The sequence below is a fragment of the Triturus cristatus genome, chromosome 10, assembly GCF_964204655.1.
Source record: "Triturus cristatus chromosome 10, aTriCri1.1, whole genome shotgun sequence".
In the NCBI taxonomy this organism is placed as follows: Eukaryota; Metazoa; Chordata; class Amphibia; order Caudata; family Salamandridae; genus Triturus; species Triturus cristatus.
In genome coordinates this window covers 568,900,766-568,928,198 of record NC_140593.1, presented here as the reverse complement: position 1 = coordinate 568,928,198, position 27,433 = coordinate 568,900,766, and the positions used below count along the sequence as shown (strand labels likewise).

At 47.7% G+C, this 27,433-nt stretch overlaps 1 protein-coding gene across 1 annotated transcript in view; it reads right to left on the bottom strand.

Annotated features, from left to right (window-relative positions):
- Positions 1–2,546: 2,546 nt before the first annotated feature.
- The window catches only part of LOC146789745 (nuclear distribution protein nudE homolog 1-like), a 119,073-nt gene continuing 94,186 nt past the window's right edge, over positions 2,547–27,433 (bottom strand). The window contains exons 9-12 of the mRNA XM_085630135.1: positions 26,964–27,143; positions 26,658–26,740; positions 23,602–23,750; positions 2,547–2,704 (exon numbers count right to left, since the gene is read on the bottom strand). Coding sequence (XP_085486261.1) covers positions 2,611–2,704; positions 23,602–23,750; positions 26,658–26,740; positions 26,964–27,143 — 506 coding nt within the window. The 3' untranslated portion in view covers positions 2,547–2,610. The remainder of the gene's footprint in view (positions 2,705–23,601; positions 23,751–26,657; positions 26,741–26,963; positions 27,144–27,433) is intronic.

The window sequence follows — 27,433 nt, the reverse complement described above, 5'->3', positions numbered from 1 at the left end:
TTCCACGAGCATAGGGAGCCACAAAACGAGGCAAAACCAACTAAATCAGAAGTAATAGGTTGCACGTCTGATAAACGGCCACTAAGGGATTGGACTGGACCCTGGCTTAAATCTTTATCAGAAGTAAGATGGAAGATATTATGGGCTATAGGAACTGGATTCACAGAATAAAAATTGGGATTGATACAAAGGCGGACCGTGCTAGACACATAGTCATTGGTCCCAGCCCGAGCACCTCTGATCCACTGGGCAGCGTCCCCCTCATCATCAAGTCAGTCAATATTATCCAAGGAAGAACCAGCCACCCCCCTGGTGTTACAATGTCCCCACTTAGACCCCCCTAGATCGTGCGGGGGGTAACTACGCAGTTGAATGGTAGAGCCTTCCGGCGGGCAGGATCTAAACTCCATAAGTAGAAGGTTTTCAGCGAGATAGGTATTATTAAGAGTTAATTCAATGCAATCCACGGGGACCCTAGGTGAAGAAAGTCTAGTGGCTCTGGAAATGTCTTCCCTGATGACTGAGCGACAACCCCTAACATGTCTCAACCAATGGATCGCTTTGTTAGTCAATGACTCAGGAGACTCGGTGGCACTAGATGAGGTCAATTTGGGGACGTTGATCTTAAAAATTTTGGTGGAACAATCCATAACAGTACCCTTGGGCTGGGCATTAGATTGAATAGTATACGCACCCCGGCCAGCCAAAGATCGCTGGTCGATTTTAACAGGGTTATTACCCACCCCCAGCCTCCTAGTACAATTCATTCGAACTTGCAACGTACTACTACCGCTAGCTGTCGGGCCCCCTAAAGGTTTGTTCATTCCAGTCTTAGCAGCATTACTATATGAGTTAATACCTTTATGGCAAGAGTTGGAAAGGCCTAGGCGAGCAGCATGTGAACCTAGTGGGTCTGATGGAGCAGGTAAAATAGGACTTGATATGGGTTCAGGGGCAAGAGTTGGAACAGCCAAACACAACCCAACTTTGCTGGTCAGGGACTCTACCACTGATTTCAATAAACTAATTTCGTCCCTCAGCAACTTAACCATCTTGATAAGGTCGTGAACAGCATTATTAGGTGGTTCGGGAAAGTTACCAAAAAGGTCATTAGGAGAGCATGGCAAGGGATCAGGTATGGCCACATTATTAACTTCCTGTTCGTACAGCAGAGGGGAAAACCTATTATGACAAGGCACAGTAGGTACACAACCCCCTGAAGCAACTACAGGAGACAATAAAGAGTTATCCTCAACATCCAAGACCTCAGGAACAGTAGTTTTCTTTGCCCCCTTCGAAGCACCTAGTGCGGGCTTAGAGCGAAACATTTCAGGCACAATGAGAACTGGCGTAGGTTTTACATGCCCAAGGTCAATAGGAGAAGGAGAAACAACGGCCGGACTATCGGCCGCCAATAGCTGATCACACCCCAAAATTACCTCGCACTCCTCCACCAAATCGTCAATACGCGAGAGAGTTCCTGACGGGTCGGGGAATTTAGGAGCACGGCGAGACTTCTTGAGTTTCCGTATCTTGGGCAAAGAACCACATCCCCCTAGGCCCCCCGAGTTCTCAGCTAGCTTTCTCTTGCCCATTTAGCCACACGAGCTTAAAATATGAAATACAACAGGGCACAGTCACAGGGCACGCTGTTAAGTCACCTCTCCTTGCGGCTAAACGAATACGTCCAGGAGGGGTGGCCCAGCCCGGCCTCCTCCGGCCCCGGACGGCCACAGACGGTCCCGCCCTTGTCCCGGGCTTCTCCCGGCGCCGCCCGCGCGCGGTCCCGCGACGCGGTGGCTCACAGTGATTTTAAACGCCTCCCGGCGCGAAAGTGCAGTGGGCGTGTTCGAGTTCCGCTTCTCGTGGCGCCGCTGAGGATCCTGGGGATGGTAGTCCCCCTCCGTGCAACATCCGCGTTGGCAATGGCGGGAGCGGGAGGGAGACGGACTGCAAGCCCAGGAGAGCACCCAGGAACGCAAACTGGCAGGATCACCTTTAATCATTTTGTTTCTCTGTTGTGAACTGGTATCAGTGACTTAACAATAAAGTAAGATCGGCTGTAGATGTTTTGATGAGCAAAGCCAGAGTAAAGAATAAGTCCATTCCAAACACTGGAAATAACAAAACTATTGGGCAAAAAATGCGCTTAAAACCAGGTAATGAAGAAAATCAAACAAGTCATCAAACCGAATAAGGAGTGAAAAAAACATAAGGCACTCCATTCCCATATAAGGGTAAAACAGTGACCATTACTCCAGAAAGTGCTGCATGAATGTAGACTCTCTCATAAAACGGGAGTGCATTGTGTGTGAAATAGTTCAAAATATGGAGAGAAAACAGATGTGTTGGTACCATCACAGACTGGTTTATAAAAACGAATTCTGGGCCCATGGTACTTTAGTCAATCAGAAATGAGACAACACAAAGAAAGTTATGTTATAATTTGCTTCATATTTTAAATAGCCACTCCGAACACTTTTGAAAAATAAATAACAAAACAATGAAAAGTAACTTTAGTTTTTAGCGGTCCAATGTCTGGACAGAGAGCACCTGCTCCGAGCGCGTAAGAAAATTACGATAAAATGTGAAATCCATCATGGAGCAGTATTAAAGCAACATCTTGACGACACCCTGGGGTGAAGGAATCATATGTGAGGGAATATTTGAAGATAATGATCCAAATTCCAGCCGTTTTCCTACCCTGTGAGTAAAGAGAAAAATATTAGAAACAAAATTTGTCTTAACCAAACAATCCACCAATAAGTACAATGCATAAACTGAATACATATTTTCAGTGCTGAATTTGTACAAAAAAATGTAGGTGCCAGGGCATTTCACTGGAGGGTACTGCAGCTTGATTGACCCAATGTCCTTGCTAGCACTGCATAATTAATGCCAGTGCCACGGTTATCATCAGACTCCAGCAAGTGTGATAATTTGGCAGTTCAATGTCATCAAAAGCTGTGAAAATAGCTTGGATGAGGTATTATTATAATTTTAAATACCATTAAGTACTCGGCCGATGTGCTCAGTTACAAAACTGAGACAGCACCACCTTGTGCTGGATTGTCATAAATAAGTGCCGGCGCAGAGCATCGGCAAACACAGTCACAAATTAAGCACTGCCATATTTTGAACCCTTTAGAACAGTGATACTCAAAGTACGGCCCAGGGGCCGCATGCAGCCCTCCTGGCCTTAAATTTGGTTCCCTGGGCAAAAGTAGCACTGGGCTGCTGTTCCCTTAACTCAGCACTAACATTAAAAAAAAAACGTGAAATAAATAGCAAGCATTTATTTAAAGGTTAACTGCAGTTAAAGGAAGGAAGTAACTATGGTATACTGCACCCCTTAACTGAAAGAAAACCTTAATTTTTAAAGACAGCAAACGTTAAACATTTAAAAATATGTATTTCATTAACCTGCAGAACCGTTTTACCTTAGTAAATCAGATTTTAGCAGTGCATTCAGAAGATTTTTCTTATAGTGATAGCTTGCAAACATTAATTTATAAACGTCCAAGATTCTCCACTCTGACAACAATGCCATTAGTGATTAAATCCAAACACAGTAGAAGATTTTGTACTGCACGCATCCTAAATTCTTGTATTTCGAGGTACTCTTTTATGTGATAATGAAGAAAAAGGAGGGGAATTTAAGTAAAACAAATTGCCCAGGATCACACAATTTGGTCAAGTGGAGAAGCCGAGATTCAATCCAGGTTCTCTGGTTCCACTTTGTGCCATTAAGTTCAGCAACTAGATGTACATGCTTATCCTACACTCACTATATGCCCCACCGTGCTGACACCAATGTGACCCTCGCTCACCTCTAAGACCAAACCTTTGGCCCCTGGGAAAATGTTTGTGAGTACCCATGCTTTAAAAGAACTGCAGGACTCCATATCTGACCTTTGACTGAGCTGTAATAAAGTGTCAGTTCTGCAATGTGCCAAGTGTGGATCTACCCAAGATATCTCCGCACTGATTTGGAGCAATCCTAAAAAAAAATATTTTAAGCATTTGGTTCAGATAACGTTGAGAAGCTTCCATGTTTCCCGACATCCCCTGGTCGCAGCCTAGAATAGTTTTTTTTTAACTGGATATATATGTACAACTATGAAATATTACGACTGGGTGAACAAAGGATCACTGCATGTAAGCTCATAGAAGGCATCTACTTTGGAGAACCTGCATTAGTAGAAAGTATTTTTCTTCTTCTTCCATTTCAGATTCTCTTCTGAATCATATGCTATTTCGTAAGGAGCAGTAAGCAAAAGATTCCATGGCAAAGTGAAAAAAACTGAGGGTATTTCACTCCAAATAGATTTTTACGGTGTCCCATCTCATTTAAGTCAACCATTGGGTTAGAATTCTGATATAATGTTAGCAAACCATTTTCCTTTATCACGATGTGTAGGAAACTGGGTTTTTGTTGCAGTAGTCCCACAACTTTTTGCCTGGTAGTTGATGCAACTTTGACTGGAGTGCACTGGGTTCCTGCTTACCAGATCCCCGTGCCAGCGTTCTCTCCCCAAAGCAAGGTGCCTGGTCAATTGATCCCCAGTTGGCCAAGCCTTTAGTACCTCTGTGTACCTAGTGGGTGGTACCCCTGGTACCTAGGGCATAAAGTGGGTCCCTAAGAGCTGCACTAAGGGACCCAGCACCAAACTCATGCAGACTGCCACTGCAAGCTGTGTGACATGGTGCTCTAAAAAGTGATAACTCAACATCGCACACACCCTGTGTGCCATGTCCCCTAACACTGCATGTAATATTTGTAAGTCACCCCTACAGCAAGCCTTTCAGCCCTAAGGTAGGGTGCATTTTACATGCGAGGGCATATCTGCAAGAGCTAATGGATGGAATGATGTATCTTGTTCAGTGCAATCTCTCAGTTGTTAGGTTAGGCAACGACTCAGGGCAGTGACACCCCTTTGGGGATAAGTGTGGCGCTTTAGAAATAAAATAAATTATGTACTGGGCACTGGTAAAAACGAGTTTCCCCAGCTACATAATGGCTTCACTGAAACCCATGGTGTTTGGTATCAAACACCTCGTATAAACCTACACTGATGGATTTATTAATACATGCACCCTGGGGGTACATAAGAGGTACCCCCTGAAAACCTACCGATCACTAGTGTAGGGGATGACTGGTCCTGTCCAGCTTGACCCTCTGAGGTGAGAGCCCAGGCTCTGAGGTCGGAAATTATGCCTGATCTGGCAGGAGGTGTTCTTGCAAAGATGCACGGTCTGGCTCACCGTCCTACCGCTCACCGGGACTACCAATGCTGCAGCCGCCCAGAAAGAGGTCGCCGTGCTCCCACAGGTCAGATCCAGCCTCCCTCAAAGTGTTGGAACGTCAGGAACAACTGGTGATGCACTGTACAAATACCTGGGGTACCGGACCCCTTGCCATAAAGGCTTGTTGTGTCCAGACCGGACACTAACACCGAGGAAGACCAACCCGTAGGTTTAGGGACTACAGGGACAGTGAGACCCACACCAAGAGTGGCCCAGCTGACTTGTTTGTCCATTTGCTGCAGAACCAAGACAAAGAGAGAGCCTCTGATGTCTGCCGAAACAAACCTCTGCACCCAGCTGCCCCATTGCCACCCGAGATGACCTGTTGGTGTGGCCTTGGGCCTCGCCTTATACTCACCTTAAGTCCAGGAGAAGGGTCCCATACATCGCTGATAAGAACCCAAATGCAATACATGTTTTTACTCAATAGTAAAACATTACTTCTCAAAAATTGCACTTTCAACTTTTGAAACGTAATTAAAATTAATATCTCAAAAAGTACTAACCCAATTCCAATGATCATGGTATCTAATCTAAATTCATACAAAGATGTGTTAATATTAGTATAAGTTGGTGTCAGACTGTGTGTGCCTCCTTTGCTGCCTTTGTGTGTGCAATAAATACTTAGCACTACCCTCTGGTAGGCAGTAGGAAGTTCTCTCTTTATGTGGTACATGAAAAAATTGAAATACAGTGTAAAAAGTCCGGGGATTCCCTTATGAGTGGGTAGGGGCTTTCTATGCAATTCCATAGTTCTCTATTAGGGGGTAGTGTGAATGAGCAGCCTTAGGCTTAAGACAGAGGAGTGCAAGACATTTGCAAATACACACATTGATTAATAACTGACACACATGACTCAAAAAGGTGATCCACACCAATTTATAAAAATATCAAGTACTTTTATATATGAGTTGACATCGGAGAAAAATCGTTCAGGTAAGTACGTTTTTAAATATAAATTCTTTTCACTTTAAAAAGTGCACACCATGCAATTTCTGAGTTCTGCAAGGATATCCTAAACAATGAAGAATAAGTTCTGCAAACAGATACAGTACATCCACTTACATGACCAATCTCCAGATGTTAAGGTGAGTGGGACAGCAAGGTTCAAGGCACCACCATCTGTACCCCACCAGTGGCACGATGCCGGCCAGGTGCAGGGTGCAAATCAGCATTGGGAGCCCAATGCGTTTCAATGGGGATCGGTCACTGGAAAAAGGCTCTGGCTAGGAACCCAGTCGGGCTGAACCAGCAAGAGGGCTCAGGCCTTGCGATGACCTTCGTCCTCTTCTCCAAGTTCCTGGGACGACGGGTGCAGGAGTGTCCTTAGGCGTCTGTTTTTTCCTTACAGGAGCAGTCTTGGTCGATGTTGCCTGCGTGCAGAGGTTGCAGGTGACATGGGGGATGTCCAGGAGAGGTGAAACAAAAATAGACTCGAGCTGGAGGTGGCACACTTGTAATATTCAGGACCCTGCTTTAGGGCTGTTAGGCCTGCTGTAGGGGTGACTTACAATCATGACATGCAGTGGTAGGGGACATGGCACACAGGGATGTCTTGTATTTTCACTTTTGTCTGCACCAAGATGTGTAGCCTGCAATGGCAGTCTTGCATGTGCTTGGTGAGGGGTCCCTTATGATGGCACAATTCGTGCTGCAGCCCTTAGGGGACCACTTTAGTACCCCAGGACCTATATACCAGGTTACCATTTAATAGGCACCTGCAGAGGGTGCTAAGGGTTTTGCCATTCAAGGGAAACCACTCAACAGTTTTAGGAAAGAGCTCTGACACTGGGGATCTGGTTAGCAGGAACCCGTGCACTTTCAGTCAAAATCACATTTACCAAGCAAAAAGTGTGGGTGACCATGGCAAAAAGGGACATTTTCCTACATAGGCCTAACTGCTCGCCCACACTACCACAAAATAGAGCATTTGGGTTATCATTTGTGCCTCTGTAAATCAATTGGGGCTTGCCTGGACTCTTTACATAGTGTACCTCATTTTGGCCACTATATAAAGAGCAAGCTGCCTAAATTATGTGACTCTTAGGCTGCTTTTAGCAATAGGAATAATACTGAGGCATGTTGCAGTCAGTGTCTTAGTGCAGAATAATTTCTTTGTTTTGTTGGAAAATGCCTTTTCACAATTACATCTGGATTAATGACACCCAATGAGTGGTGAAAGTATGTGATCAAGCTAACAATCTGACAGAAATGTGGCAGTAACTGTACGCTGGTGCCAATAAAGTAATTTTAACTAAACATTTTTAGATCGAAGTAGCAGTCTGGTTTGCCTAATGACATCTTTATGTCAAAGCTGACGAGACAGCACGGTTTGCTGCCTGGTTTGCTCAAGACATCTCAGGGACATTTGGAAAGCTTCCCAGGGAATACATTTTGCCATTTCTTACCACTGGATTTGTGGTTTGTAACTCACATTTGCTTGTTTTGTATTTGCTGGTTTTATTTGATATAGACTATCCAGCTTGAGTTCGTCCTTCCCGTAGAGCATATCCGATTTACTGTAATTTTCCACCCGTGTTCAATTTCTGTAAATAAGCCTTAAAGGGCCATATGTAGATAGCTAAATACCGGTCGGTAACGGCCGAAAATCGGTAATTTTCCCGTTACCGACCGGTATTTAGCACTTTCTAATGTAGGAGGCAGGTTTTAAGGATTCGGTAATTTACCGAATCGGTATTTTAAGAAATCGGTAAAATACCGAATCGGTAAATTACCGAATCCTTAAATCCTATGTAGGGAGCACTCAAGTGAGGGCATTTTTGGGTTAAGGATTCGTTATTTTCCACCAACTACAAGTTGATGGTAAATACCGAATACCTTTTCAAAAGCAATTTTGTGCTTTTTTAAAAGTGCCATGTGGCAGACATACATGCCCTTAGAGCATGTATGTGTGCCACATGTGCACACATGCACGATTCAGGGGTGCAACAGGGTGTCAATGTGACACCCTGCCACCCTTGAATATGCTCCCCCTATTACCGATTCGGTAATAGTGAATGGCTTCCCATTCATTCCTATGGACCTCCAGGCCCATAGGAATGAATGGGAAGGTATGCCTTATTACCGATTCGGTAAATACCGAATCGGTAATAACGAATATTACCGAATCGGTAAAATTTACCGATTTTTTTACCTACATTCTATTTATCGATTCTTAAATACCAAATCGGTAAAATTCGGTATTTAGGAATCGGTAAATAGAAATTACCTACATATGGCCCTAAATCTTGTTAATATTTTGTCACATTTGCCGTGCATTTAAAGACAGAGGTCAAATGTCAGGATCTGGCTTCAGAGGGAATTTGTTTACTGTTCTTTCTCTGACTTCACAGTGAGAGGATTTATGTGACAATTATGCTGGCCACTGGGGATGTGCTGGAGGAAGGCTGTCTGTTATTTTTTTCTAGCACACAACAAAGTTTAATGTCTATAAACGAACTGTGCAGATAATCTGAAGTGTGGGGGAATGTCAAGAATTCCTGTCATGCGAGGGGAGGAAAACGGTAACCAGCGAAAACGGACTACATCTCCCAGGATGCTTAGCGGTTGAGAGGTTATGTAAACAGGAGAGCTGTTACATAACACAAGGAAAACACGCCCTTATGTAAACAGGAGAGCTGTTACATAACTCAAGGAAAACACGCCCTTATGTAAACAGGAGAGCTGTTACATAACACAAGGAAAACACGCCCTTATGTAAACAGGAGAGCTGTTACATAACTCAAGGAAAACACGCCCTTATGTAAACAGGAGAGCTGTTACATAACTCAAGGAAAACACGCCCTATAAAGGGAGGAACCGGGAGGTACAACGCTGTCGGATATTGTGTTTACACCGACGTACCTGCTTCGTGAAGAGCAGTGTTCCGGAGTGGTGCTCCAGTAGGCAAGAACGGAGGTAGGTCGAGTCGTTACTCCCTGGGCAGTGTCTTGTTCCATCGTCACCTGTGAAGGACCCGGAAGCTCTACCAATTGAGCTTCGCTTTTTTGACTCGGCTGAGTCAAAGCGCAGTGGCGCTTTTGCTGGTTGGAGTCGTAACTCCCAGCCCGACCAGAGATACAGGGACTGCCAGCTGTAACGCACACCAGGAGGTGTTTGCCGCGTTACAGACTCGGAAGTCCACAGGATCGATCGAGCGGCTGCTCTCGGTTCAGTCTTCTTGCTGTAGATTGGGGTATCGGTGACGCATCACCAGGAGGTGACTCCGCGTCCCGGTGCAGTCTGAGGAAGAGGTTGAGCGGCTGCTCCCTTCAGGTAGAGACCCCGGCTGGGTGTTTCCCTGACTCCTCGATTCTCCCCAACACTCTTCGTACCCCTCACAGCCTACCGATTGGCATTGTCGGCCATTTCATTTCTGCCCTCTGTTGGCATACGCCGGGATCGGCGTGTATGCAGAGGACGGTTAGGACCATCCGTGCTGTGGGCTGGTAACGTACTTAGCCTGGAGGATTCCAGTGACTATAACTTTTGTTTATTCTTTGTAGTATTTTTGCCTTCATTAAAATAACTAACCCTTCACAAGTGGTTGCGTCCTCATTATCGTGTCTGTTAAACGATCCTGAGACGTTCAGGGCGTTACAAAATATCCGACCCTAATAACACTAACTGTCTCCCGGTCGATAACAGACATGGCAACACTGGATGATGTGCTGGCTGCTTTAGCGACCGTGCAAGTTGAAGTGGCTGCCTCTAGGCAAGAAACAGCCGATGTAAAAGCCTGTTGTGGCTCACCGTAGAGCACTGACAGCCCGAGGGCGACACGCCCGTAGGAGACGGGCGTAAGGAACTACATATCCCTGCGCGCTTTGCGAGATGACGCTCCGACGTCATCGCGCACGGCGCGAAGACGATGAAAAGGAACTTCCGGCATCAAGCGGGTGCCGGTTATTTTGGATTTCCAGGTTCGAGTGCGGACGAGATCGAGAGCGGACGATAAGTGGCGTTCTGGTAGGGGTGCTTCGCACCAGCCTTGACTTCCCGCTGACTTTGTCGCGCACTATTGTGCGTGTGGTCCGTGCTAAAATTCCGAGGGTGAAATAGAACCGCTGCGGTTCCGTTGGACGCCTTTCCAAGGCATTGCGGGATCGCCCGAGCGGTGAGACATTGTACTGTGTTTCTGGTAATTGCATACCAGCAACTCCAAGGATTGGAGCCTTTCCTATCGTTCCTCCTGTCAGAGGGAAACCTTCTCGGAGAACGAGAGTAGGCCCACCCGCTGGGGTTCTCTTTAGTTCACGCTATCCCAGGAGTATGGGAGTAGCGTTCTAAGTTTGTACAGAAGTCGGTGAAGGAGCTGCATGCACCGAACAGGGCTTAAGCTTCGCTGCACCTCAATTGTTTATTTGTATCCAACAGGGGCGGAGAGGACTTCTGACATACGTCCTTCCCCACCCCCTGTTATACCCGAGGTTCAGGAATTGTGGTAGGTCCGTTTGTTCTGGGGATAAAGGAGAAGGAGGGGAAAAGCAAGTAGGGGTATCTTGTGGCTAAACCATGTCCTTTCTATAGGTCACGAACTGCTTTGTTCCTCGGCTCTCCAGGTCTCCCAGTCAGGAGTGCTTTCTTTCCTTTACAGGTACAGCAGGGGAAAATAGGGGAAACATTGAGTACGGGAATTTAGGGGTTGTCCTAACCATATTGCCTTGTGCTTTTTCTTTCAGATCTCCCTCCCCGCAGTCCCCTTCCTTTCCTTCCGTCGCCTGATCACCCTTTTGTGTCTGTCATATACATACCAGACCAAGGGGCTATCGGGAGGTGGACCCCTTACAGCATCGTGCGACCCTGAGGACGTTGGACTGCGACAAAATAACCGGCCCACGAATAGCAGTCCTCCCAGTCGCACGGTGGGATGGCCACCTTAGAGGACGTATTGGCTGCTTTGGCCCTGTTACAGGCCGAGGTAGTCACCTCTAGAACAGAAACTGCCACACTACAGGCGCAGGTAGACCGCTTGGAGCGTAACCCCTTTGACGCTGGCACCCCCCGCGCTATCCTAGCTGCTCCTGTGGTGGTAGAAATCCCCACGCCTGTTCCGTTAGCCACTCCCGAAAGATATAACGGGGATAGCGGGAAATTACAGGTCTTTCTCACACAGGTAATGCTACACTTCACCTGTAAGGCCCGGGCATTTAACACCAACCATTCGAAAGTCGCCTTCTTGCTCTCCTATTTATCCGGGGACGCTGCACAATGGGCCGTTCCATTGGTGAGAAGAGACGATCATATCTTGTATGATTGGAACGCCTTTTTGATCGAATTTGAGAAGACCTTTAATCGACGAGCGGCCACGCTCTCAGCCGACAGAGATCTCCTGGAGTTGCGTCAGGGCAATCGGGACGTCATCTCCTATCTCAACGATTTTAGGAGACTGATTACGGAAACTGAGTGGCCCGAAGGGAAACATGCGGCTATCTTCCACCAGGGGCTGAGTGAAGACATGAAAGATGTGCTGGCTCAGATCGACCCGCAACCCTCCTCCTGTGAAGATCTCATTAGTTTGGTCCTAAGGCTGGACCATCGCATGAGCGAACGTAAAGGGGAGCACCGAAAGAGGGAGAAACCCGTGCCAAGCGTGGAATACTCTCGATCTACGAACTCCGGGGTACAGAACAAGACAGAGCCCATGGAAATAGGCGCTGTTCGTTCCCCGCTATCGGCGGAAGAAAGAGACTACCGGAGGAAGCGAGGGCTGTGCCTGTACTGTGGTCGAAAGGGTCATTTTATACGGGAATGCAGCCTAAGGCCGAAGGTCCCCCGTCCAGAACAAAAGGCCGCGGTAACTCGCACAAACAGCTCTACTGCGGGAAACGACTCTGCTTAAAGGAGGAGGAAGGGAGTCCTTTGAGCGCAATGTACATCCCTTCTTTGGAGGATTTACCCCTCCACAACAAAAACCACTTCTATGTCGAAGTACACATCCTGGTGGACGCGGAGTGGATTCCGGTTAGTGCATTGGTGGATTCGGGGGCCACGGGGTGTTTTATGGATCAAGCCCAGGTGGTAAGGCTAGGGATCACCTTGCAAGAGAAAGACAAGCCTGAAATGGTGTTCGCCGTAGATGGGAAGATGTTGGAGTCCGGTCCGGTGAGATATCATACAGAGCCATTAACGATGAGACAGGGGACTGAGCATCAGGAACTTCTTTCCTTCAATGTCATACCGGCACCCCATTATGGATTAATCCTGGGGTTGCCGTGGCTGCGTCTCCACAACCCTCTCATCAATTGGCAGGAGAAGACCATATTTTATACCTCAGGCTACTGCTTGGCTAATTGCAATGGCTCACCCAAGAACCCAGCCTCATCATTGGCTATCTGCTATCAAGTAGCGACTGCAGTAGAACACGCAGTCACCTTACCAGACGCTTACAAGGAATACGAGGACGTCTTTAATGAGGACAAGGCAGAAGTCTTACCACCGCATCGGTCGTACGACTGTCAAATCGACCTGATCCCCGGAGCGGTCATTCCAGCTGGACGCGTATATGCCCTAACGGAGCCCGAAAATAAACACCTCAGGGAGTATTTGGATAAATACTTGAGCTTGGGCTTTATACGAGTGTCGAAATCTCCCGCTGCATCGCCTCTCTTTTTTATCCCTAAGGCGAACGGCGAGCTGCGCGCGTGTGTGGATTTCAGGGCCTTGAACGCCGTTACGGTGAAGAACCGGTATCCCCTTCCATTAATCAACGTCTTGCTGGAGCAGGTCAAAGAGGCAGTGATATACACGCGTCTTGACCTAAAGGGGGCATACCATCTGGTCCGTATGAGGAGAGGAGACGAGTGGAAGACCGCATTTAAAACGCGCTTCGGTCTCTACGAATATTTGGTTATGCCGTTTGGGCTGTGTAACGCCCCAGCGGCGTTTCAGTTCTTCTTAAATGATGTCCTTCGTGAACACCTTGACCGCTTCGTCGTCGTATATATAGACGACATCCTGATCTACTCTACGGACACCAAAGATCATCCACAACATGTCAAGACCATTCTGCAAACCCTGCGACGACATCACCTCTTCTGCAAGATCAGTAAATGTGAATTTGGGGTATCATCGGTAGAATTCCTAGGAGTAAACCTCACCCCTTGGGGTCAGGAAATGTCGGAAAGAAAGGTAATGGCCGTAAAAGAATGGCCAACCCCACGTAACCTTAGGGATGTGCAGTGTTTCCTGGGGTTTGCAAATTTTTATCGTCGTTTCATCGACCGCTTTTCGGAAGTGGCCAGCCCTCTCACGCAACTGCTGCGTAAACAGTCGACGTTTCAGTGGACTGAAAAAGCCCAAAAAGGATTCGAAGAGCTAAAGGAAGCCTTTTCGACAGCCCCGGTATTGGCTCATGCACACCCGGAATACCCCTTCATTGTGGAAGCGGACGCTTCCGACACCGCGGTGGGAGCAGTCTTGTCACAAAGACATAGCGAGACAGGACGTTTACATCCGGTGGCCTACATGTCCAGAAAACTGAACCCCGCTGAATGCAACTACAATATTGCAGAAAAGGAGCTGCTAGCCATCAAGAATGCCTTCAGTGAATGGAGGCATCACTTGATGGGCGCCCGACATGTAGTTACGGTCTACACGGACCATAGAAATTTACAGTTTATGACTGCAGCCAGACACCTCACACCCCGTCAAATGAGGTGGACACTCTTTTTCGCAGGGTACAACTTTCTTGTCACTTACAGACCCGGAAAGGATAACAAGAAAGCAGACGCTTTATCCCGGCAAGCATCCCAAGACATCACCTCAGCTGCTAATACAGGAGCCATAATCAGCCCAGAACACGTAATTGGGGCGACTTGCACGGATCCATTCTTAAAGAGCGTATCACAGAACGTGCGGACACCAAAGTGGAAGAACTGGTTGAAAGACAATCCTGATTGGAAACTAGTACAGGGGCTACCGATAAGAGGAAAACAACTGCTCCTGCCCATCAGATCCTTACGGCTACAAGCGTTCAAATGGTGCCATCAACTGCCCTGTGCAGGTCACAACGGCAGGGAAACAACACTTGACAGAATCCTGAGACAGTTCTGGTGGCCGTCGGTTCGGAAGGATGTGATCACATGGGTCCAGGACTGCGGGGTTTGCAATCAAATGAAGGCTTCCCATACCAAACAAGCAGGTTTATTGCAACCTCTTCCCACACCCGACCTCCCTTGGGAGAACATCTCGGTAGACTTTATTGTGGGTATGCCGCGTGATAAGGGATGCACAGTGATCACGGTGGTGGTGGATTATTTAACGAAGATGGCGCACTTCGTCGCCTGTAAAGCTCTGCCCTCGTCAGGCCAGTTGGCGCACTTGCTCTTGGAGAACGTGGTACGCTTACACGGATTGCCTAGAAAGATTATTTCCGATAGAGGCGGCCAGTTCACTGCTCATTTCTGGAAGGCCTGGTGTTCAGCCTTAGGAATCGAATCCAACATATCCACCAGCTTCCACCCCCAGACGGATGGGCAGACAGAGCGGGTTAACCAAACCCTTAAGCAATACCTTCGGTGTTACTCCAACGCTTCTGATAACGAGTGGGTGGATTTCCTATGGTTGGCGGAGGTAGCATATAACAGCGCTACGCACACGTCCACCAAACTTACACCTTTTTATTGCTCTTATGGGTTCCATCCTTGGTTTTCCCCTTTCCTGAATCCAGCGCAGGTTACCAAGATCCCCGAGGCGCAGAGTAGGGTAGAACGCATACAGGCAAACTTACTCGTAGCAAAAAAGCAATCTAAGGGCTGCGAAGCGCAACTACAAGGCATCCGCGGACAAGCACAGAAGGTCAGGGCCTGTCTATAAAGTAGGTGACTACGTATGGTTGTCCACAAGACACATACGTTTTAAACGCTTCAGCATTTTCAATCCCAAATTCATCGGTCCTTATCGGGTGCTTCAATTGGTAAACCCTGTGGTAGTGAAGCTATCCCTACCTTCCTCGTTACGCATCCATCCTGCATTTCATGTATCCCTAGTGAAGCCCGCACGGGTAGGGCCCGATCGAAAGCCTGCACCAGTGGTGGTACAAAGCGAGGCAGAATACGAGGTGAGGGGTGTGTTGGACTCCAAGATTTACCGCAACAGGTTGTGGTACCTCCTTGCGTGGGAAGGTTACGGGGAGGAGGAAAATTCTTGGGAACCTGCCTCCCAGGTCCACGCTCCTAAACTCGTTGCCCTGTTCCACAAGAAACATCCCACGAAAGCGTGCTTATGTCAGTGCTCTTCGGGGGAGGGATGTACTGTTGTGGCTCACCGTAGAGCACTGACAGCCCGAGGGCGACACGCCCGTAGGAGACGGGCGTAAGGAACTACATATCCCTGCGCGCTTTGCGAGATGACGCTCCGACGTCATCGCGCACGGCGCGAAGACGATGAAAAGGAACTTCCGGCATCAAGCGGGTGCCGGTTATTTTGGATTTCCAGGTTCGAGTGCGGACGAGATCGAGAGCGGACGATAAGTGGCGTTCTGGTAGGGGTGCTTCGCACCAGCCTTGACTTCCCGCTGACTTTGTCGCGCACTATTGTGCGTGTGGTCCGTGCTAAAATTCCGAGGGTGAAATAGAACCGCTGCGGTTCCGTTGGACGCCTTTCCAAGGCATTGCGGGATCGCCCGAGCGGTGAGACATTGTACTGTGTTTCTGGTAATTGCATACCAGCAACTCCAAGGATTGGAGCCTTTCCTATCGTTCCTCCTGTCAGAGGGAAACCTTCTCGGAGAACGAGAGTAGGCCCACCCGCTGGGGTTCTCTTTAGTTCACGCTATCCCAGGAGTATGGGAGTAGCGTTCTAAGTTTGTACAGAAGTCGGTGAAGGAGCTGCATGCACCGAACAGGGCTTAAGCTTCGCTGCACCTCAATTGTTTATTTGTATCCAACAGGGGCGGAGAGGACTTCTGACATACGTCCTTCCCCACCCCCTGTTATACCCGAGGTTCAGGAATTGTGGTAGGTCCGTTTGTTCTGGGGATAAAGGAGAAGGAGGGGAAAAGCAAGTAGGGGTATCTTGTGGCTAAACCATGTCCTTTCTATAGGTCACGAACTGCTTTGTTCCTCGGCTCTCCAGGTCTCCCAGTCAGGAGTGCTTTCTTTCCTTTACAGGTACAGCAGGGGAAAATAGGGGAAACATTGAGTACGGGAATTTAGGGGTTGTCCTAACCATATTGCCTTGTGCTTTTTCTTTCAGATCTCCCTCCCCGCAGTCCCCTTCCTTTCCTTCCCTCGCCTGATCACCCTTTTGTGTCTGTCATATACATACCAGACCAAGGGGCTATCGGGAGGTGGACCCCTTACAGCATCGTGCGACCCTGAGGACGTTGGACTGCGACAAAAGCCAGACTGGATGCTATCCAATTGGACCCGCTCTCGCCCAGCGCCTCCCTCACGAACCAGACCCCTGCGGTAGTAGTGGAAATGCCGGTATCCATCCCCTTGGCAACACCAGAGAGGTACAGTGGGGATCCTAACACAGTGCAGGTATTCCTCACACAAGTGGCGCTACATTTATCGTGCAAACCAAAGGCGTTCCCCACGAGTCAGGCTCGTGTGGCTTTCCTTATTTCCTATTTGGCTGGAAACGCGGCACAATGGGCCGTACCTCTGGTGAGCAGGGACGACCCCATCTTATGTGATTGGGGTGCTTTTCGCGAGGAATTCCTGAAGGTATTCGACAGAAGGGCGGACTCGTACACGGCGGACCGTGAAATGCTTGAGTTGAGACAGGGATCCAACGACCTGGTGCAGTATCTCAACGCGTTCCGAAGGCTGGTTGCGGAAACCAAGTGGCCTGTTGCTAAACAGACGGCGCTCTTCCATCAAGGGCTGTGCGATGAGCTCAAGGACGCTGTGGCTTATATTGACCCTCAACCCCAGACATGTGAGGGCCTTATCAACCTGGTATTACGGCTGGAACATAGGCTAAGTGAAAGAAAGGGGGATCATGGGAGAAAAGGAAAATCCCTTCCATCCTATGTGACGGTGGGAAGTCCTGAAACTTCCACCGCATCCAAGGGAGAACCCATGGACATCGGCGCAATACGAGCGAGCCTCACAGCCACGGAGAAAGAGTCACGCCGTAAACAAGGATTGTGCCTATATTGTGGCAAAAAAGGCCACTACGTACGTGAATGCCCTGCCAAACCGAAGACGTCACGTTATCGGGCCAACCGGTCGGTAACAGCCGTGGTGGACATACCGGCGGAAAACTAGAGGACTCCCAGACCAAAGAAGGGGCATCTCGGAGTCACTCATCCATCCCTTCACTTTCCAACTCGGTCACTAAGGGACAACGACACCTGTTTATCACGGTGCACGTGGGAGTGCATGACCAGTGGATACCCGTTGTGGCCATGGTGGATTCAGGGGCCACTGGCATGTTTATGGATCACAACGAGGCATGCAGGCTAGGGCTAGTGCTTCTTCCCAAAGCTGTACCCGAAGACGTCTATGCTGTAGACGGAAGGCGATTGGTGACGGGGCCCATCGGGCAGCACACGGGGGTCCTTCCGATGAGATATGGGAGGAACCATTTGGAACAAATCGATTTTAACATCATCCGAGCACCCCAATATGGCGTCATATTGGGATTGCCGTGGCTACAGAAACACAACCCCTCTGTGGATTGGCCAACACATCACATCGAAATGACGTCACCGTATTGCATCCTGCATTGTGGAATAAGAACGGAATCCCTTGACGCAGATGAGAGCGGGAGTCAGACGGTGGCTACAGCGGCAGAAAAAGATGTGGCTCTCCCCCAGGCTTATCACAGTTTTGAGGATGTATTTGATGAGGTGAAGGCGGAAGTGCTACCACCACATAGACAGTTTGACTGCCAGATCGACCTGGTGCCAGGGGCCAGCGTTCCCAGCGGCAGGCTGTATGCCCTGACGGAGCCTGAAAACGTGCATCTCCGGGGGTACCTGGATAAACTCCTCAAGCTAGGATTCATCCGCCCGTCCAAGTCTCCGGCCACCTCGCCACTCTTCTTCATCCCGAAGGCTAATGGGGAGCTGAGAGCCTGTGTGGACTTTAGGGCATTGAATGCGATAACCATAAAGAATCGGTACCCCTTGCCTCTCATCAGTGTACTTCTGGAACAGGTCAAGAAAGCTCGTATCTACACCAAGTTGGATTTGAAAGGGGCATACCATCTGGTGCGCATGAGGGACGGAGACGAGTGGAAGACCGCCTTTAAGACCAGGTTCGGCCTTTTTGAGTACCTCGTCATGCCGTTCGGTCTGTGCAACGCCCCGGCAGCCTTTCAGTACTTTTTGAATGAGGTATTCAGAGAGGAGTTGGATATCTACGTGGTCGTATATATCGACGACATCCTCATCTATTCGTCCAGTGTGGAGGAGCACGTTCACCACGTCAAAGCTGTGCTCCAAAAGCTGAGGGAAAACATGCTGTTTTGTTAACTCAGCAAGTGTGACTTCCACGTCACATCCGTGGAATTCCTCGGAGTGATGCTGAGTCCAGAGGGACAGGAGATGGCAGAACGAAAGATCAAGGCGGTGAAAGAATGGCCGGTGCCCCAAAGCGTGAAGGACGTCCAAAGTTTCATTGGCTTCGCCAATTTTTACAGGCGGTTTATAGATGGATTTTCAGGATTGGTGGCCCCAATCACACAGCTACTGAGGAAGTCCAAGGAGTTTGTCTGGTCCCCTGAAGCGAACAAAGCCTTTGAGGCCCTGAAAAGCGCCTTTGGTAAGGCGCCGGTGTTGGCTCACCCCGATCCGGATCTTCCCTACGTGGTGGAAGCGGACGCATCGGATGTGGCGCTGGGGGCTATCTTGTCCCAACGCAACCATGACACAGGGGTGCTTCATCCCGTTGCGTACATGTCCCGCAAACTCAACGACGCCGAACGCAACTACCATATTGCGGAGAAGGAGCTTCTCGCAATCAAGGACGCCTTCACCGAATGGAGGCATTGGTTGATGGGGGCAAGACATGTGGTATCGGTGTACACGGACCATCGGAACCTACAGTTCATGACGGCCACAAGACACCTTTCTCCCAGGCAGCTGCGGTGGATGATCTTCTTTGCGGGGTTCAACTTCCGCATCACGTATCGGCCGGGGACGGAAAACCGGAAGGCGGACGCCCTGTCCCGTCAATCTGCAGTTAAGGAACCATTACCTGCGACCGAGCATTCCATCATTTCCCCGAGGATGGTAACCGGATACTTTCCTGAGGGGGATAAAGAGAGGGATCAGGTCATTCGCATGGCGGAGGTGGCTCCGCAGTCACAGAGAATGGCAGCTGAACGACGGGATACCCCTGAAGGGCAGGTGACTTTTGATACCCACGCCTAGGCTAAGGAAGCAAGCTTTCATCTGGTGCCATGACTCTCCATGCGCAGGTCATTTGGGGACAAAACGGTGGCTAGCATGGGACGGCATTTCTGGTGGCCAACCATGAGAGTGGATGTCAGGAGTTGGGGACAGGAGTGTCCTACGTGTGCTACCATGAAGACTGACCATGGCCGAACCCAAGGGCTCTTACATCCACTTCTGACCCCGGATAGACCATGGGATAGCATATCACTGGACTTCGTGGTGGGCCTACCGGTAGACCACGGGATGACGGCAATACTGGTGGTGGTGGATTACTTGACGAAAATGGGGCACTTCATCCCCTGCAAGAGAGTCCCTACGGCAGGGGAATTGGCGTCACTACTCCTGAAGAATGTGGTACGACTGCATGGATTACCTGGGGTGATCGTGTCGGACCGGGGGTCGCAGTTTACTGCGCAATTCTGGAAGACTTGGTGCACTGCGCTGCATGTTAAGACCGCCCTGTCCACCAGCTACCACCCTCAAACGGACGGCCAAACCGAGCGCCTGAACCAAACGCTCAAACAGTATCTGCGGTGTTTTGTGGACCAGGGCAGGGAAGAATGGGTCGACTTGCTATGGGTTGCAGAGATAGCCTATAACAACGCCACTCACAGCTCCACACAGTCATCTCCGTTCTATAGCAACTATGGCCAACATCCCAGGTTCTTGCCATTTCTACATCCGTTCAGAGAGGACAGGATTCCCGCCACAGCGGACAGGGTGGCACACATAAAAGACACGTTGGTGCGCTCAAGGGCTGTCCTAATAGAGGCCAAGAGAAGGTACAAGGTTGCGGCAGACAGGAAGAGAAGGCCCGGGCCACTGTACCGCACTGGAGACTACGTCTGGATATCCACAAGAAACATGAGGTTTCGAAAGAACAGTGTGTTCCATCCCAAGTACATGGGCCCCTATCGAATTACCAAGTGTATGGGTCCCGTGAACGTGAAGGTGTGCTTGCCCCAGTCATTGCGGATACACCCTGTCTTTCATGTATCATTGCTCAAACCAGCACCCTCCAAGCCGTCTGGGACACCTAGGCCGGTATGCGTGGAGTCGGAGGTGGAGTATGAAGTGTCGGGCATACGGGCGTCCAAATGGCGCAGGGGGAAGCTGTGGTACCTGGTTGCGTGGAAAGGCTATGGCCCGGAGGAGCAATCATGGGAACCGGCTGAAGGGGTTCATGCCCCGCGCTTGGTCTCCTTGTTCCATCGGCGTTTTCCTGCCAGCGCTGGACCCGTGGGGAGCCGCTGAGAGGGAGGATGTACTGTCAAGAATTCCTGTCATGCGAGGGGAGGAAAACGGTAACCAGCGAAAACGGACTACATCTCCCAGGATGCTTAGCGGTTGAGAGGTTATGTAAACAGGAGAGCTGTTACATAACACAAGGAAAAAACGCCCTTATGTAAACAGGAGAGCTGTTACATAACTCAAGGAAAACACGCCCTTATGTAAACAGGAGAGCTGTTACATAACACAAGGAAAACACGCCCTTATGTAAACAGGAGAGCTGTTACATAACTCAAGGAAAACACGCCCTTATGTAAACAGGAGAGCTGTTACATAACTCAAGGAAAACACGCCCTATAAAGGGAGGAACCGGGAGGTACAACGCTGTCGGATATTGTGTTTACACCGACGTACCTGCTTCGTGAAGAGCAGTGTTCCGGAGTGGTGCTCCAGTAGGCAAGAACGGAGGTAGGTCGAGTCGTTACTCCCTGGGCCGTGTCTTGTTCCATCGTCACCTGTGAAGGACCCGGAAGCTCTACCGGTCTACCATTGAGCTTCGCTTTTTTGACTCGGCTGAGTCAAAGCGCAGTGGCGCTTTTGCTGGTTGGAGTCGTAACTCCCAGCCCGACCAGAGATACAGGGACTGCCAGCTGTAACGCACACCAGGAGGTGTTTGCCGCATTACAGACTCGGAAGTCCACAGGATCGATCGAGCGGCTGCTCTCGGTTCAGTCTTCTTGCTGTAGATTGGGGTATCGGTGACGCATCACCAGGAGGTGACTCCGCGTCCCGGTGCAGTCTGAGGAAGAGGTTGAGCGGCTGCTCCCTTCAGGTAGAGACCCCGGCTGGGTGTTTCCCTGACTCCTCGATTCTCCCCAACACTCTTCGTACCCCTCACAGCCTACCGATTGGCATTGTCGGCCATTTCATTTCTGCCCTCTGTTGGCATACGCCGGGATCGGCGTGTATGCAGAGGACGGTTAGGACCATCCGTGCTGTGGGCTGGTAACGTACTTAGCCTGGAGGATTCCAGTGACTATAACTTTTGTTTATTCTTTGTAGTATTTTTGCCTTCATTAAAATAACTAACCCTTCACAAGTTGTTGCGTCCTCATTATCGTGTCTGTTAAACGATCCTGAGACGTTCAGGGCGTTACAGGGAAACAAATATTTGAATACGATCAAAACAAATAAATACACTAGGTGATGACATTTCCACACATTATTGCTTGTGAGCTGTATGCTTTCATCACTGAAACTGTATGTCTATGCAAATATAATGGTTATTTCAATTGAAGATTTGATGTCCTTAATTACAGTGCACTACCACACCAGGCATACTCCACCCTACTCTGTACCAGTCCATGCCAATGCACTTTACTCTGCACCACTGCAGCCTTGGCCACTGCACACTACAACTCTCCAGTCTAGGCGACACTTCACTCTACTCTTCACCACAGCACTCTACGCCAATGACTCTTCTCTGTACCACTCCACTCTGCGCACTCTATGCCAATCCACTCTACACCACTGTATTCTATGCAACTGTGCTCTCTAAAACAATCTACTCTAGGCCACTGAATTCTACTCTTGCCAATGCAGTCTAAGTCACTCTACGTCACTCTACACCACTGCACTCTACGACACTCTACTCTGCACCACTGCACTCTACTCTGCATTACTGCAGTCCATGCCACTATACTCTACTCTGAACCACCTACGGCACTGCACTTTACGACTCTACTCTGCAACACTCTACTGAACTCTACAACAGTGCACTCAATGGCACTCTACACCACTCGAGCGGACGACCTGAGGAACCGCACTATTGGCGGTTGCAGCACCCGTACCATTAGGCCAAGAGGCCGTGACAGATGTGGTGAACTCCGTATACCTCATAGGGTACACGAAGAACATACTGAACAGTGAAAACTATCCTGGTTCAGTATTGTTTCACTTACATTTCCATCCACGTTATTATACACACTTTTCACTTTTAAATTTAGTAGCTACATCACCGACCCTGAAGAAAGCCGTGACACTATCCAAGGTCTATCAGGCTGAAACATGTTGGTCTTGTAAGAGTACAGGGGCCTTGAATCTTGGCACCTGGACTACGAGCGATATTGTGGTTTTAATCCTGACACTGGGCAGCTGAATTAAAAATTAACGTCACAGCTGACCCCGTAGCCAGTTTTAATTATTTTTATTCACTCAAAACATAGCACTGCACTTTTTTCAGTACACACCAAGCCACCATGGGGTTTTAGTATACCCACCTTCCAATTGAAAAACATCCCTGAGCTCCTCCCTCGCAGCGAGGGGGTTGTAGCCCACGTGAGGACTAGGTTCTCACGTGAGGAGGTACCCCCATGATGAAGCATGACACCATTGGTGTGTGAGGGGAACTGTCCTTAAAAAGGGAATCCCCAGCTTACACACGTAGATATCCTGAGTCACACGCTAGACCTCCCTACAAACCCGGACCCGGGGCTTCGTTTGTGTTGTGTATGATTATATTGGTGCCAGGATCTACATATATGTCATAAACACAAAACATGTATTTGTAATACACACACTATTAACATCTACAACTATGCACTGATTTAATGGTCCACTAGTGCTAATTTATTATGCAAACTAAAAGTGCTTTCTTGGAGAGAGCATTACACAATCACCCTCCAAGGACTGTAGCAGGAGCAAACACTAACCCTTTATCACATAAAGGCATCTTGGCATTCAGTCTGTTCTCATTGCTGCCTCTGGAGTGGTTTACTTGATTGGACATGGAAAGGCTTGCTCTGCTCGGCGACTGGTCGTACATAAAGTTTCGGCAGGATGCAAGCTGGGACTCCAGTGCCTAAAAGGCAATAGTTTTAGTGAATAAAGCTAGACTTGGTTGTCATGTTTTCAGATATGCAACTTGAAAGTATCAGAACATCCTGGATGCCTAATCTATACAGATCTATTTCAAACAGACACTGCAGGGATCTACCTAGGCAGAGAACTGTTAAAGAACGGGAAAGTAGGACAAACCTTTCACTATCTTGCTCTATGGTAGGGCTGTCTAATTACCGTAGTAAGGAGTCAAAGTCACGCTAGAAATGTGGCATGGATCAAGACGATGCACCAACACTGGTGAACCCGCAAGATACAAAGCTGAGGCTAGCTCAGAAGGCCAAGAACGCACAGGTGTTTACCTGTAGCCCTTGTTCAGTGAAGGTGCGGGTCTGAGACATAAATCAGCAGGGAAAGGGTGTGGGAGAGAGGGAGCATCATATATGACAGTGTTAAGACCTACAAGGAGATAGAGGGAGGGTGAGAGACTAAAAGTAAGAGTGAGAGACAGAAAGCGAAAGGCAGAGAATGTGTATATTTCCTGTGTCCCTCAGAATTGTCTTCAGATGGCCTTTGCCAATTGTGACAGGTCCGTAGTTTCTATCCACAAACTTTGTTCCTGACCTGGCACTTACCTGGATGCAATCTAAATTCTGTAGTTCCTTCTTAGGAAAGCATGAGAATGCTAGCCTGCCCTGACTACTTATATATTACACTGTGGTTGTGTTGTCAGAAAGCTAAGTACCGCCATTCTCTGATTCACTAGAAGGCAAGACCAAATGTTAAACTTACTACATTTGGCTCAATATAGAAGTGTACTTCTTCTTGTATCAAGTGCTTCTTCTCATCACTAACAAAGTGGAATATATAACATAACATCGCATGCGTTTACAATGCATGCGATAGACAACGCGGTCGTTACAACGACTGTGTTGTTACATCGCAGTACATTATAACGCAAGTCGTTACAATGACTTGCTCTAGATGGGGCGCTGGACTTATGAATAGTATAATTTACTATTCCAACTCCAGTGTGTGCAACAGTAGGGAAGGTGTTGGAATAGTAAATTACACTATTCCTTAGTTTAGAGCGCCATCTAGAGCATGTCGTTGTAATGACTTGCGTTGTAATGTACTGCGATGTAACAACGCGGTCGTTGTAACAACCACATTGTAAAGGTAATGGGATGTAATGACCGCGTTGATAAGATTGTTTCCCACAAAGTGCTGGGGCTCACAGTCAATCCTGCGGACCGGTTGAGCAATTTAAAACATCTGTCCAAAACAGAGACTGCTTTCTGCAATACAAATTATATTAACTCCAGGTACAGGAGATTTTCCTCTATTGTTAAAAATGAATTGTTGCTGAAACTTCAAACTGGCTGTGTCTGTTCCTAGAAAGTTCATGCTTATCCTGTGCAATGCTTTATCGTTTGTAATAAAAATCTACTATGTGGTTAGCATCTCGTTCGAGCAGATGGCAAAGCAGCCAGTATAGACATTTATTCATTTAACAGGTATGTTTCTGCCAAAGTCAAGAACTAGAGGAAAGCTCTAGTGTCAGAAAGAGGGCTGAAGAGTAAACTTTGATGTAAAGTACTTGTACTTTTTGAGAAAGGCTTTTGTGCACAAGAGAATCTCCTTCCAGCAAGAATATCAATAATTTGCACAGTGACCATCTTGACATTTTCTGGTGATCCAAGATCATACACCATTTTCTGGAATTCTTTCGAAAGAAGTAGTAAACGGAGCAGACTCTTGCTTTGCACTCAAGCTGGGAGTTTCCACAAGCACTTTTTACTAGATGTATCTTTTAATAGAGAACACAGTTTGTCTTTCAGTGGTGAACCGATATAAGCCTTATGCTGAATTCTGGTATTTGAAAAGCCAGCAGCCTGCCGAAGAAATTAAATGCAAGAAAACAGAGCATGCATTGAAACTGCTACCAAAATAGCTGCAGCTTTCAAAAAACGAATATTATGGGAGCAGCGTCAAGATAATGGAGCAGAATTCAAATCAAGACTGTTCCGATGAGTTGCTTTGAGAGCATCAGACATGGCATTCAGAGGCTTCCAGCCCCTGCAAAGCACTTTGATCAATACTTTGACACTTAAAACCAATAACACTGATAGGGTGTACACAAGAAAATAGTGTGCCAGGATGTTCAAGAATGATTGCCATGGTGAGGCAGCTTACTTTTATATATTGAGGTTAGAATTAGCATGGATGCTTGCTTGTCCAACTTTGGGAACATGACCATCACCAGAAGAAGCTATCCAACAGTTTTAACACAGTCCCAATATTGCCACCGATTAGAAATTGTTAACTGGTACATGCTCATCAATTTGGTAAACACATATTTGAACTGCTTATTGCTGAACATGCTCCATCTCCCAATCACAATTTAGCACACACGCCTTTCAATAAATGATCAGATAATGCATGCACGGCAGTGTGTACACTACATTAAAAAAACAAGATATGTTGCATGTGTTTAAGCGAATGCTCTGTTATCCCATTTCAATACTAAACAGAACACTTCCACAGCCTTTCACAAAGCAGCAAGATGATGACATCAAGATTGTTGAAGAATTAGGGTTCTTTGTGTCCCCAATATCAATTTTACCAGCTTCTTACCAGTCAGCCTGGGTGAGGTTAAGAAATGTGTCATGCAGAATTGTTAATGTGCTAACACAAAAATGGATGCCGCCTGACTTATAGTTTTCGGGTACTGTTTTATTTTTTTTGTCATCAAGTGGACTTTGTTCAGACCTGTGTTGTTGAAGCAAAAGTAACTTGATGTATATTGCTTTGAAACGTACCCTTCTAAAACGAATGTGTTATTACCTAGGACATACTATCCGTACTCATGGTCAGCAAACACAGTCAAACCCGTATCAGCTTTAATGATTTCCAATACACAACTTACCTCCACTTTTCTAAGACGATCTCCAATAATTTTCAGCGCAGATATTCGTCCAGCTGGGGTGAGATGTGTGACCGAAAAGCTGTCTTCAAAACATGGGAAAAATTAAAAGGGCACATTAAAATTTACAAAGACATTAGGCTCCACAATTTTCAGATCTATCCTTTCAGGTAACTAATCACCTGCACTGATTCAAAGGGTATCAAATAATCACAGAAATATCTAAAGTGCATTTCTGGGTCAGTCTAAAACTTAGATAGACGCGGCAACTGCATTTTACAAATCGTTATAAGCCACAGCTTTACTTACTTCTCTTACATGAGAGTGGGGTGCCTAAACTAGCACCATAGCCCCTATGCATCAAAGGTGTTGAAGGCACAGACACACTTGCTTGAATTGCTATGTCACATTTTTCCACCTCTGATGAGCCTTCGACGCATGTCTTTGTTTTTCTTTGTTTATGCTGCACCGCAAGCTCTTGTTTCAAATCTAAAACAGAAACAGAGGGGTCACTAAGCTATCGTACAGTTGAATTCTGATAAAACATTCAAAGTAACAGTAACATCAAGAAATGAAAAAATGTGGTTTATATAAAACTTAAGCTATCTGACTATCCACATGCTGGAGAAAAAAGTGTCATTTATCCAACTAACACATACACAATGTATTGAGATAGGAAGGATTAAACAAATGACCCACAGCTTCTACACAGAACAATGTTGTATGTCAGGGTAACCACCCGTATGCTAGCCCACCTCTGACGTATAGCAACTCCGACC